Source organism: Solanum lycopersicum, chromosome 1 (genome assembly GCF_036512215.1).
Source record: "Solanum lycopersicum chromosome 1, SLM_r2.1".
Taxonomy (NCBI): domain Eukaryota; kingdom Viridiplantae; phylum Streptophyta; class Magnoliopsida; order Solanales; family Solanaceae; genus Solanum; species Solanum lycopersicum.
In genome coordinates this window covers 90,918,728-90,932,815 of record NC_090800.1, presented here as the reverse complement: position 1 = coordinate 90,932,815, position 14,088 = coordinate 90,918,728, and the positions used below count along the sequence as shown (strand labels likewise).

General features: G+C 35.1%; 1 protein-coding gene and 1 pseudogene across 2 annotated transcripts; both read left to right on the top strand.

Moving 5' to 3' along the window:
• The first annotated feature begins 3,221 nt into the window (after positions 1-3,221).
• Positions 3,222-7,927, top strand: LOC101256140 (probable phosphoribosylformylglycinamidine synthase, chloroplastic/mitochondrial; annotated as a pseudogene).
• A 1,102-nt stretch (positions 7,928-9,029) lies between these two features.
• Positions 9,030-13,860, top strand: LOC101255843 (uncharacterized). Of its 2 annotated transcripts, none has more exons than XM_004231340.4 (5): positions 9,030-9,411; positions 10,212-10,370; positions 10,463-10,635; positions 11,348-13,457; positions 13,546-13,860. In XM_004231340.4, exons 1-5 carry the CDS (start codon positions 9,307-9,309, stop codon positions 13,600-13,602), a joined length of 2,604 nt encoding a protein of 867 aa, XP_004231388.1. In that variant the 5' UTR covers positions 9,030-9,306; the 3' UTR covers positions 13,603-13,860. The 2 variants fall into 2 exon arrangements, with proteins under 2 accessions (XP_004231388.1, XP_010315193.1); XM_010316891.4 differs by having other exon boundaries at positions 9,062-9,411; positions 10,207-10,370.
• Positions 13,861-14,088: the final 228 nt, after the last annotated feature.

Here is a 14,088-nt window from a genome sequence, read left to right as displayed (position 1 = left end):
AATGGCTATATATTTATCATCAGAAGATCCATTATTTATTTATACTTTTCATGATTATCTTCTCAATCTTTTGGCACTCCATGGACTTTCTAATTCATCGATTATATTTTATTCCCCCGTCATTTTTACTTAGTTCAAGATTTTACGAATTTAAAAATAATGATAAATATTATATAAAATTAGGGTAAATATCCGGTTAAATTAATACATAATGGTGTATATTTGAGTTTGTATTAGTTTCATCAGATATAGGTCATTGAATTTTTTAAAAATATTGTATATTTAGGCGATTCAATTCAAATACATATTTTTAAAAATCTAATCTCGAGAAATAAATTACTTACGCAATTAATCTAATTTATGTTGTTTTTTCTCTCAGCTCATCTAGACCATATTTGCATCTACTAGGCTACTTTTTCTTGCACAAGAATATGGATATGTGTCGATTTTTACACTCAAACAGAAGAACAATAAGTTCTTTTTTTTAAGTGCAAAAAATAAACAATTTTTCTACTTTTGCTACAATTAAATTATTTATATTCAAATTCTATCGCTCTATCAGTTAAGATTTAAACTCATAAATTTATCACCTACATATGTCTAAATTTTTTATTTTCAAAGTTTAAACTCGAAAATTTTAATTAAAAATAAAAAATAATTAATTTTTCCATCACATATTTTGGTTGTAGTACTTGAGAATAATAATGAAGTTGATGGATTGTAGCCTAATACGAGGCAGTCATATCGTTAAAGAATAGTACATGTTCTTTATGTACTTTTAAAGGACAACAAATCCTTTTTATCCTCTCTTGGTGCCTTTAGGTATCAAAACTGAGGTCTTAATTAATCTTTACCTTTTTTAAACAAGAATTAAGAATAGTTATCGTTCTTCGGTTATTAATAAATTTAAATTTCAATTCTTGCGATATATAATCGACCACATTTAACTAATTAAAATATATATTCTGATAATCTTTGGTATACATCTGACTTATATTATTTGTTCTGTGTAGTAACTAACATCAGTATAACCTTAATATTAAGTAAAATGAACAATTAATAATCATAGTCAATATCAATTAATTTTTCGATTTTGTTTGAACACCTCTAATTCTATCCATGTCCAAGAAAAAAATATTTTTTTCATGTCAGTATCTTTTTAAGTAAAATGACTTACGTGGACAAAAAAAAAATTACGTTAAACTTGTACATATAACAATTGTTTTGCTTTGTTATTTATTTTTCAAAAAAAACAAACAAACTTTTTTTGAGGTTTTTAAGATTTGCAAACTTTCTTAGAATAGAATCATATTCTACTGGGAGTATATATAAAGCCCTAATTCCCTATAAAGATTAGCATTGCTACACTTTCTAATTTATAATTTGGTTTATCAATATTTATCTGCATATGACTGCAGCTGGAATCACTAAGCTTTCACAGAGATTACAACTAATTAGGTAATTAAAGTGTTGTTTAATTTCTTCTTCTCTCAATTGCCTTGCGTTATTAGTTACACGTACTCTTAAATTTATAGTAAATGTATAATTATTAATCATTCACAAATGCTAGCAGGATATATATCATACTTGAATTTCACAAATAGAGCCAAATATTACCAAAGTCTACTCGAATCGTTTTTCTTATTCAATCCGTCAACAAAAAATAAAAAAGTTTTAAGAATATATGGTGGAAATCATGTCCTTTTATACAATGGCAAAATTATGTTGGAGGTAGGTGAATAAATTTGTGATCTTTTCGTAAAATTAGATATTTTAGATATTCTCTTTTTCTTATTTTATGTGATATTTTTTTGAATTTCGAGATTCAAAGAAGTTGATCTTTGATCGTATAGATGTTTTATACATTTCGAAATTATCATTTATTGTGACTTATAATACTTTTTACGTAGTTTACAAATATATAGATTTCACTTCAAAAAAATTAAATATTTCATGCGCAAATTCTCGATCAAACTTAAAATATTTAATTCTCAAAAAATAACAAATGTCATATAAATATGAACAGAAGGAGTATATTTTTAAAAAAACTTAGCATAATATTATGCGTTGATATCCATAATATAAGATGGCTAAATGGTGTAGTTAGTTGGATGCATTGCCTCTACTCTTATGACATACTACTAGCAACTAAATAGTTAAAATTGTTTGATGTAGATCACAAAAAATATATCAAATTAAACGCGTGATGAGTACGTTTTCAAATATTGATGACAGAGCTGAAACACGAAAGAACTCTAAGGAGGAAGAGATAAAGAAAGAGGAGTGGTGGGTGCCACATCCTCGAACAGGAATATATTTTCCAATAGGGCAAGAAAGAGTAATGAATGATATACCAAATGGTGCAGCCTCTCTTCCCCAGAATTATTGGTTAAGGAATGAAGATGGTGTTGAAAAACCCGACCCGGATTCTCCTATTGCCTATAAACATTACTATTAGTTCTTAAGTACTTATTAGATAATAAAATAAAAGACTATGGATCTTCCAAAAATAACTAGTAATCTTATATATATGATATTAATGTTATATATATAGTTGTAATGTAATGTAATAATAACATACGTTGCGAAATAATAATGTATTACTATAACATATGGTTTATTATATATTCAGGCATGTTGGAAAAAAAGAGAAAAAAAAAGGGACAAGAGTGATGTCTTATGTTAAAAAAGATGTAAATAGTTTTAATTTTCAAGTTTGTTGAAAATTAATAAATAGTAATATTTTTTCCTCCGTAGTCTTTATCAAATCTAAGAATCAAAATTCGACAATATTTGTTAGAGACTAAAATTATGAATTTTTTATATTTTATAAATTTTTTTTATAGTTTTAAAATATTTATTTTTTTTATTTAAAATATCAAATTAATATAATCTAATTTTATTTTGAAAATAATCAAATTGACTTGATAAATAAAAGTAGATGGTGGAGTATTTGATTAAGAGATTATTTTAAACTTACCTTTAAGTACAAGAGGCCATTTTTTGTTTTTTCTCGTTAACTAAACACTATAATTTATACGACAATGATCATGATAATATATGATGCCAATTTGATAAATTTAAAATAATCAAATTCTAATACTTTAATTAACATTAGTAGGAATTAGAAAATCGAAATAAATAAAATACAACATATAGAATTAGAGAATTTCTAAAAACTAGGGTTTTGGTCTTAAACCCCAAACAGAACACTATCACTGATGCTTCCACCATTAAACCCTCTCTACCCTTTTCGCCCTCAAACTTTGGCTTCGAACCCAAAACAGAACACTATCACTCCTGTAACAAGGTATGTTTTCTGGTATGATAAAAATTTGTGGAGAAAGATTTAATTTTTATTTCAAAGTTTTTATTTTTTGACACGCAAAACAGGCGTATAAGCCATTATTGCTTCTTTTTATGCAATTTTTTTTTGTGGGTATGTTATTGTAGACTCTGTTTTTTTCTTGGGCATATATTTTACCATATCTTATTCATTGCAGAAGCAGAGTTTGGCAATGGCAGCATCTGCTTGAGACATTGCTGCAACAGAGTTCTTACAAGTATGATCACTATTTTATTGTTTTGAATATGTTCTGTTTAATGATGTTTAGAAAATTGTTTTTTAAATATGCTTTATTTACATTGCAGGGTTTTCATAGACAAAAGTTAGCATTGCCCAGACATTCTAGTAGGCAGACAAATCGTTTGCTTTGGGGGTACACTTCCAAGATTGAGCCCTATTCCATATTCACGTAAAAATTTGAGATTAAGGTCCCATATTCCAGCGAAGATTAGAGCTGTTGTTTCTAAGGATGTCAGTAGCTTGGTAAATGAAGATTCAGGCGAATTTCAGGAGGTTGCTGAAAAGGTGATACATGTATATGGCATTCCGTTTCAACAGGACAGTGCCACTGCTGAGCTTCTCAAATTGGTTCAGACAAAGATATCAAATCAAATAATTGGCTTGAAAACTGAACAGTACCTTAACATTGGACTTAGTTCAGATATTTGAGGTGATAAACTTTCTGTGCTTAAATGGGTTTTAGGAGAAACTTATGAACCTGAGAGATTGGGAAGTGAGAGTTTCCTTGATGGGGAGAAGAGAACAAGTGTGGATGCATATATCATTGAAGTTGGTCCACGGTTATCTTTCACTACAGCGTGGTCTGCTAATGCAGTGTCGATTTGTCAAGCATGCGGGTTAACAGAGATAAATAGAATGGAGCGTTAGAGGAGGTACTTATTATATGTCAATGAGTCACTTCTGGATAGTCATAGTAATGCATTTGCTTCGATGGTTCATGATCGGATGACTGAGTGTGTATATGCTGAGAAGCTTTCCTCTTTCAAGACAAGTATAGTTCCGGAGGAGGTTCGATATATACCTATCATGGAAAAGGGTCGTAAGGCATTGGAGGAAATTAATGAGAAAATGGGCTTGGCCTTTGATGAGCAAGACTTAAAGTACTACACCAAACTTTTCAGGGACGACATTAAACGAAACCCAACTAATGTAGAACTATTTGATATTGCTCAATCTAATAGTGAACACAGTAGGCACTGGTTCTTTACTGGAAAACTTGTACTAGATGGTCACCCTGTGGATAAGACTCTTATGCAGATCGTCAAAAGCACTTTACTTACGAATCCAAACAATTCGGTTATTGGTTTCAAAGATAATTCCAGCGCTATCAAGGGATTTCCAGTGAAACAATTGCGCCCTACTCAGCCTGGCTCGACATGCTCGTTGGACGTGACTGACAGATTCCTTGATATCTTGTTTACTGCAGAAACCCACAATTTTCCTTGTGCTGTGACACCTTATCCTGGAGCTGAGACAGGTGCAGGCGGACGTATCCGAGATACCCATGCTACTGGAAGGGGTTCTATTGTTGTTGCATCTACATCTGGATATTGTGTTGGGAATCTTAATCTTGAAGAGTCATATGCTCCTTGGGAAGATTGTTCTTTCACATACCCAGTAAATTTGGCATCACCACTGCAGATCCTTATTGATGCTAGTAATGGAGCGTCAGATTATGGAAATAAATTTGGGGAGCCCTTGATCCAGGGTTATACTCGAAATTTTGGAATGAGACTGCCAAGTGGTGAGAGAAGGGAATGGTTGAAGCCAATCATGTTTAGTGCTGGCATTGGGCAAATAGATCACCTTCACATATCGAAGGGAGAACCCGAGATTGGTATGTTGGTAGTTTAGATTGGAGGACCTGCATATCACATTGGAATGGGAGGCGGTGCTGCATCCAGCATGGTCAGTGGACAGAATGATACCGAGCTTGACTTCAATGCCGTGCAGCGTGGAGATGCTGAGATGGCACAGAAGTTATATCGGGTTGTTCGGGCTTGCGTTGAAATTGGTGAAGACTACCCCATTATTAGTATTCATGATCAGGGTGCTGGTGGAAACTGTAATGTCGTGAAGGAGATAATAAACCCAGAGGGTGCCAAAATTGATATAAGGGCAATTGTAATTGGTGACCACACTATGTCTGTTCTTGAAATTTGGGGTGCAGAGTATCAGGACCCTGAAAGTCGCGGTCTTTTGCAAGCTATTTGTGCAAGGGAAAGAGTTCCCATGGCTGTTATTGGAACAATTAATGGGGAGGGGCGTATTGCTCTGCAGGATAGTGGGGCAATTGAAAAATGCAGGTCTGGTGAACTGCCTCCTCCTCCGCCTGCAGTTGATCTTGAGCTTGAGAAGGTTCTTGGTGATATGCCTAAAAAAACATTTGAATTAAATCGCATGAATACTCTGCGTGAGCCACTTGATATTGCCTGCAACAACAGTTTTAGACTCACTGAAGAGAGTCTTGAGGCTTCCCTCTGTTTGTTCAAAAAGGTTCTTAACCACTAAAGTTGACAGATGCGTCACAGGCCTTGTCACACAGCAGCAAATTGTGGGTCCCTTGCAGATTCCTCTTGCTGATGTTGCTGTAATAGCTCAAACTTATACAGGCTTAACTGGAGGTGCATGCTCAATTGGGGAGCAGCCAATAAAAGGTCTTTTGGATCCAAAAGCAATGGCACGGTTGGCTGTCGGAGAAGCACTCACCAATCTAGTTTGGGCGAAAGTTACATCTCTTTCTGATGTTAAAGCAAGTGGGAATTGGATGTATGCTGCAAAGCTAGATGGCGAAGGCGCTGCAATGTATGATGCTGCTGTTGCTCTTTCTGAAGCTATGATTGAACTTGGAATTGCAATTGATGGGGGGAAAGATAGTCTTTCCATGGCAGCCCAAGCATCCGGGGAAGTTGTTAAAGCTCCAGGGAATCTAGTCATCAGTACTTATGTGACATGTCCTGATATAACTAAGACGGTTATGCCAGACTTGAAGCTTGGTGATGATGGTGTACTGCTTCACATTGACTTGGCCAAAGGGAAACGACGACTTGGTGGATCTGCTCTTGCCTAGGTTTTTGATTAAATTGGGGATGAAAGTCCTGATGTGGATGACGTCTGTTATCTTTAAACTGTTTTTAATGAGGTTCAGAATCTAATCTCTGATGAGCTGATATCTGCCGGTCATGATATCAGTGATGGGGGACTTATTGTGGCTGCCCTTGAAATGAAATTTGCAGGGAACTGTGGCATTAATTTAGATTTAGTTTCTTCGGGGAGTAGTGTACCCCAAACACTTTTTGCAGAGGAGCTTGGCCTTCTCATTGAAGTTAGCCGGAAGAACTTGGATTTAGTTCTGGAAAAGCTCCGCCTTGGTGCTGTTTCAGCTGATATCATTGGTCATGTTAATTCATCTCCAATAGTTGAATTGAGGGTTGACGGGGTTACACATTTGAATGAGAAAACTCCTGTGCTCAGGGATATGTGGGAAGATACCAGCTTTCAACTGGAAAAGTTCCAAAGACTGGCTTCATGTGTGGAATTAGAAAAAGAAGGATTGAAAAATCGGCATGAACCATCCTGGAAACCATCCTTCACACCAAAATTTACTGATAACAAGTACATGACTGCCAGTTCAAAGCCAAAAGTTGCAGTTATCCGTGAAGAAGGCAGCAATGGTGATAGAGAAATGGCTGCAGCTTTTTATGCTGCTGGATTTGAACCATGGGATGTTGCAATGTCGGACCTTCTCATGGAGATATCAAGCTTAATGAATTTAGAGGAATTGTATTTCTTGGAGGTTTTAGTTATGCTGACGTACTTGATTCTGCGAAAGGCCGGGCAGCGTCCATTCGCTTTAATCAGCCTCTTTTAAACCAATTTCACGCATTTTATAACCGTCCTGACACTTTCAGCCTTGGAGTTTGCAATGGTTGCCAACTTATGGCTCTGTTGGGTTGGGTTCCAGGGCACCAAATGGGAGATGTTTTGGGTGCTGGCGGGGACCCATCACACCCAAGGTTTGTACATAATGAGTCAGGAAGGTTTGAGTGCCATTTCACGAGTGTGACAATAGAAGAATCACCATCCATAATGTTCAAAGGTATGGAAGGTAGTACACAGGGTGTTTGGGCTGCTCATGGTGAAGGAAGAGCTTATTTCCCTGATGAGAGCGTTTTCAATCATATTCTTGGCTCAACCTTGGCACCAGTGAAATATTGTGATGATGATGGAAGACCAACAGATGTATATCCTTTCAATCTTAATGGCTCTCCCTTGGGTGTGGCAGCAATTTGTTCTCCGGATGGCAGATATCTTGCATTGATGCCTCATCCTGAACGCTGTTTCTTGATATGGCAGTTTCCATGGTATCCCAAGAATTGGGATGTGGAAAATAAGGGTCCAAGCCCCTGGTTGCGGATGTTTCAAAATGCCAGAGAATGGTGCTCATGAGCTAACTATTTTTTCATCTTCCTGTCGCTATTGGCAAATAAGTTCATGTTTTCGTGTAAATGCTTTAGTTTTCATACTCCATTATGTGTTGAGTGCACCTTCAGCATTGAATCATTGGGCTTCATGATTGGATTGAGGCTGTACTTGATTTTAGGCTAACTTCTTCGATGATTGATCAGCTTGTCCAGAATTGATTAGACACAAAGTAGAGAAGTCTAAGAAGCCGATGAAGGAGCGGAAGAACATATCCCAGAAAGTACGCAGTGTCAAGAAGGTAATGGTTTTTATTTTTTCCTCAGCTGCTACAACATTAAGAGGTATCACTTATTCTTGTTCTGTTTGTTTGAATTTTGCAGATGAAGGCTGGAGATGCTGGCAATAAGAAATGATCTACAAGGACCAGTTCCTTGAAACCAAACACACAAAATGTTTTCCCTTATTATGTTACTCTGGACATTTTATGCAGAATCTTTTCAATTTTGTTCATGTTGCACAATCTTTTTTTTTGTATGTACATGTTATAGTTTATCTTAACTTGGAGAATTGAAGAGTGTAGTTTTGTCTTTTTCTGTAAAGTTCTTCTTTGTTTTATTATTACAAGTGACTGAATGTATGATAGTTCATTTGTATTTATTCGATTTAAATATTGGATGCAGATAAATTTTTGTGTTCTATCTCTGGCAGCAAAGTCGCTATGTTGTTTTACAAAACTTACCTTTAGATTTAGATATTATAACCAATTATCACACTAGATTCTGATTTGGTGAATCTTTTTTTTTTATAATCGCTCTGTTATCTCATCCTAAAATCTATTCATTTCATAATTGTCCCTCGTCATTTTTATTTTATTTTTTAAAAAGATTATCTTAAAAGTAAATGTATCAAAATACAAAATCTTACTTGTTTAATCCATGTAGAAGTGTCTTTAATTAGATAAAGATAATTTCTTTTAATGTTATATATCAATGTTTCCTGATAAGATATTTAATCAAATTACCATAAAAAAAGATATTGAATAAAAATTATCAAAAAAAAAAATAAAAATCAGAAGGACAACTTTAAGAAATTATGCCAGAATTGATCAATAGGATAATGAAAAAGGAAAAAAAAAATATAAATTTTAAATTCCACTATTTTCTAAAATTATTCATTATCATTTATTAATAGTATTTATGTATTATTAAGGGTACAAGGAAGAAGGATAAACAAAAATATATAAAAAGAACCGTTGGGAACAAAATGATCGGTTGTAACGGATAGTTTTTCTTTACTCAAAAAAGCTATACTCTCTCTTCTTGTAAAATCAAGGAAAATCACAACACAAATTTTTCAGTTCTTCTTTCAGTAAACAATTTGGATTCAAGAAACGCTAATTAACACTCCCCATTGATTTTAGTAAGAATTTCGTATACTGCAACACATTGTTGAGGCCATTTGGCTAATTGTTCTTTTTAGTTCTACGAAAAGATTCAATTTTGATTTTGTGGAGAATGGATTTGGGTTGTTTTGATATGGGTTGTATTGAAAAGAAGCCGGCGAGCGACAATTTTTCTAATTCTGAGAACAGTCCCACCGCCGCTTCCAGAGTCGGAAAGGTACTCATTACCCATTCCTTTTTTTAATATCTGAGGAAAAGAAACTCTGTTTAGTTTTTGAATTTATTTTCTCGATTTTGCTTATGTTTTTTGGTTGGGGTTCTTTTGATCTTTTGGGGTTCTCTAAAACCCTTGTTCGTAATTAGGAAAAAAGATTTAATTTGATCCCCCAATGTTGATCTTGATTGTTATTATTGTTAGCTTAAGGATTTTGTGAGTGGGTGCAACGGTAATGACAAAAATAAAACTTCATTGTCATTGAGTTTGAGTGAATGTTAGGTTTGGTATGCAAGTAAGAAAATATTATCCCAAGAGCATTTATATGTTATCTAGCAAAACGTTATGGAGGCGGGTTGGGATGGGGGAGTGGGGGTTCAGGGATGGAGGGATTGGGATGATCAAGTGGGGTGAGGGTTGGGTGGGGAAGGAGATGATAAACTTGGAATTTCACTTATACAAAACATTTTGATCGACCAAACATTTCCTCCATACCAAACACACCCTAGATCTTCCCTTAAAAAGGTGTATATTTCTTTTGTTTTTTCATGTTCTTGTTTTCTAGGTTGCACAACAAGGAAATGAAGAAGGGTGACAATCAGATTTTGTTACTTTAAAGCGAATTCACATAAATGTTCACTTTGATTTGTGTGTTGTCAAAGTTTGGTAGTTGTCTTGTTTTCAGATAGTGCTGAACAAGGCAATCAAAGAAGGTCGCCAGTCAAATCTAGTTGCTTTGAAGTATTCTTTAATTAGTGTTTTCCAATTTGGGTTTTTCATTTTGTTGTTTTGGAATAGTGCAGACTAAGGCAATGAAAGAAAGTGGCCAGTCAAGTTTAGTTTCTTTAAACAAATCTGGATCACAAATTAGAAAGCCCCCTCATCGCAAAACTTCACCTCTGAATTGGTTCCCTCGCAAAAAAGTGGATTCCTATTTGAAGAGGAAAATAAAAATGCTCCAGGTATATTTATATTCTTGAGCATTCTCTTTTTTATCGTCAATATATAGTAGAAGAAGTACTGACAGAGTTATTGACCTGTTGTGAAATCTCAGGAAGTGGATGGTATGAACTCAACTCTTGATGAGACTTTGGGGGACGCTAATCCCCACTATTGTCGAGTTTTGAGAGAAAAGATTGCAGTGAAAGAAGCTGCTCAAAGAGCTCTGGAAGCTCGGAAGGCTGCTCTTGTTGAAGCATCATGGTGCCGAATACTTCAAGCCTCAAGGTGAGTAATTTAACATTCATTTATCTGTATTTGTTGTTACATGCATTAGATCCGGTGTTTGTCTGGAATTGTTTTTTCTGCTTAGAAACTCATACAGGAATTATTTGCCAATTATGTGATATTGGATACATTAAATTTTAGAGATAGTTACAGTTGAATGCCTTTTGTGATCTAATTTACAAAATAGCTAAGAAATGTATAGGTTTGTTATATTTAGTATAAATATACATAATATACTCACAGCTGAGAACATGATTTTATATATAGGAAGTTATGGTGGTAGAGGATTTAGGGTAGAAGGTTAGTAGATAGTCGAGTGTTGTTGTGTTGTAGTATGATTTAGGTTTCGTGAGTTTCTCTAATGTGTATTAATATATGTTGCTTCACTTGTTTTGTACATTGTTATCTTGTTGTCTCTTTTTCTTACTTTCTTGTGTCAATTACATTTGTTTTGATAGGAGAGTCTTATCGGAAACAACCTGAAGGTAGAAAGGGAAAGGTCGGCGCATGTTGTTGTATACATGTAATATATACGTAATCAGTGTTACATATATTGCACTAGCGCCCGTAATTAATTTTGGCCAACAGGCAAAAAATGGAAAAAATACCCAATAGTATTAGCTTGTTTATGACAGAGACATTGTTGATTGATTGAATAGAGATTTGGTCATATGTTAGTCTAGAACTTACCTTTCCTGTATCTGCCATACAGGATTGATTGTAAAGAAGCAGAACAATTGCTGATAAAGTCAGAAAAATATTCTGCAGATGCTTTTGAAGCAGCAACAGCTATTGGAGTAATCTTGTATGACATTCCTGATTGCTCACAGAAGCATTACAAAATAGAAAAGTCACCAGCAAAAGGAGAAGGACCCACCACTCATACTGTTAGAACATCTTTTGAAACTGCATTTGAGGTGGATAAACAAGTAGCAAGTGCAGTTAAGGCTGCCCTTCTTAAGCTTGCAAATTGCCCTTCTATGAACAAAGATGAAGTTAAGGAACTGCTGCACAGAATAAGCCAGAACCCTGAAACAGATGATAATCATCAAGAAGTGTCTGAGTTCTCTTCAGAATGTGAATCAGATACGGCATCTGAAGCCACAGAGTTAGAAAAAGAAAAAGTAAGGAAATGTAAAAAGAAGCAGGCATATGAAAAGTTTAATATGCCAAATCTTGTGGAAATGATGCTGGAAAGGCTTAGATGTTTGCAAGAAGATGAACTTTCATCTCTTGCTACTATAGTTGCAACGTGTGGGTTGAACGCTGCTCTAGCTGAAGCGGAAAACAGCAAAATGCATGTTTCAGGGTCAGCTGCTGATGATAGATCAGAAATATCTGTAGGAGACGGAACAGTTAAGGGCGCTGAGGAACTTCCAAGCCTGGATAAGTTTCTAGTTAAGCGGTTAACGAGACTTGAAAGGGAGGTATTAGAAGCCAAAAATGCTAGAAGTGAAGCTGGGGAAAGAAGTGAACAAAGTCAGAATGAATCTTGTCATAAAGTGATTCATTCGGGATACCATACAAATTCAAGCCATGATCTGGCAAGTATTCTTAAGAAACCATCTGTTTCAAAATTTGAGAAGGAAATTGAAGAGGCCAAGAACAACTCCAAAACTTTGGTAAGAACCAAGTGTAAAGCTACAGATAATTCGTCTGAGGTTCCAAGCCTGGACAAGTTTTTGGTGAAGCGATTAACGAGATTTGAAAGGGAGGTTTTAGAAGCCAAAAAAGCCAGGAGTGAAGCGGGGGAAAAATGTGAAAAAACACGAGATAAATCTAGTGATAAAGTGGTTCACGCAGACTACCATACAGATACAGTCAATGATCTGGCAAGTATTCTCAAGAAGCCTTCTTCAAAATCTGAGAAGGAAATTGAAGAGGCCAAGAACAACTCCGAGACGTTAAAAAACAAGTGTAAAGCTTCAAATAGCAATGTGCATTCATTTGAGGTTCCTGACTTAGGGAGTGTGTTGGTTAAGCACTCTTCAAAGCTTGAGAAAGATATTGAAGAGGCTAAGAAGAAGAATGAAAAACTTAGTGAAATAGAGGGCAAGAATTCGAATAGATTGGTGGGTACTGCAGCAATTGGTCGAAGAAAGAAACATGAAATGGATGTTCCTAGTTTAGAAGATTATCTGGTGAAACATATGACCAAACTTGAAAAGGAAATTCAAGAAGCAAAAAATAGGGAAAACACTGCTGACCCTGATGCCAATGTGTCCGAGACTACCTCATTGGTAGGAAAAGAAAATGTTGACCACAATGTAAATTCTTGTAATGGAGAACAACCATCAAACCCAGCAGACACGTTATCATTTGAAGTTGAAAACAAAGAAGCAGTGGATAGTCTGGACAAGATTCTAGTAAAGCCAGTTCATCGTCTGCAAAGACTTAAAATGCAAGAATCATCAACAAGAAGAGACTATCGTGCATCGAGGACTCGAAGAAAGTTTGAAGCTAATAGTGCCACAGATAGCGAAGGCTTGGACAAGATTTTAGTGAAGCATGTTTCAAAGCTTGAAAAAGAGAAAATGTCTTTTCACGCAAAGGAAGACAATTTGCTGAATGTAAAGAAAAGGGACACCATTTGTAAACAGTTGCAGAACAATGAAGGCAGTTTGGATCAGATTTTGGTGAAACACAAGTCGAGACTTGAGAGAGAAAAGATGGCTGATATTCAGCCACATGATGATGATGATCAGATAAGACATTCAATTACTCGGAAAGCTATAAGGGAGAGGGAGCTGCAAGAAGCTTGGGGAGGCTTAAGCCTCGGGAACTCTATGCGTCCTCATATGTCTAGACTTCAGAGAGACAAGGCAAGTGCATTAACTTCAGTCTTAAGCCATTTTATATTGTCGTTCCTTTTTCTACTTCTCATGACTTTACTCTTGTTTTCCCTTGTAGGCTGCCTGGATTAAAGCTGAAGAAGAGGAGAGGAAGGGAACCGTGGAGGAGGCGTGAAATTATGAGAACTAGTATATTAGAAATATCATAAATTCTTTGTATTTCCCCTCCCCATGCTTTTTCTGTTGATCAACATGACAACAACCAACTAAACTTTTGAATACTTCTCCACTACTCGTATAGTGATCTCGTGTGAGATGATCTTTTTTTTTGGTTCTTTTTTGGGGCAAATAGAATTAGAATGCTATTTTTTTTTCTCTTTCGAATATGTAACTGAAGGTTGCAATGTAAAGAAGAGTGCTGCAAATTTGTACATATTGCTTGCATATGTTCCTTTTATGTATATGAGTGAGCTAAGGATTTAAATATATAATATATAAGAGAAAGTATCGGACAGTGTTAAGTAATGTAAGAATAAAATGAGAAAAAATAGTGAAGATAATTTCGGCCATATTATCTTTCAATTATAACATTTTTGTTATTTACTAAAAATGAAATAAATCTAAAATCATGTAGAGAAAATTATCTCAAGCGACTTGTAAA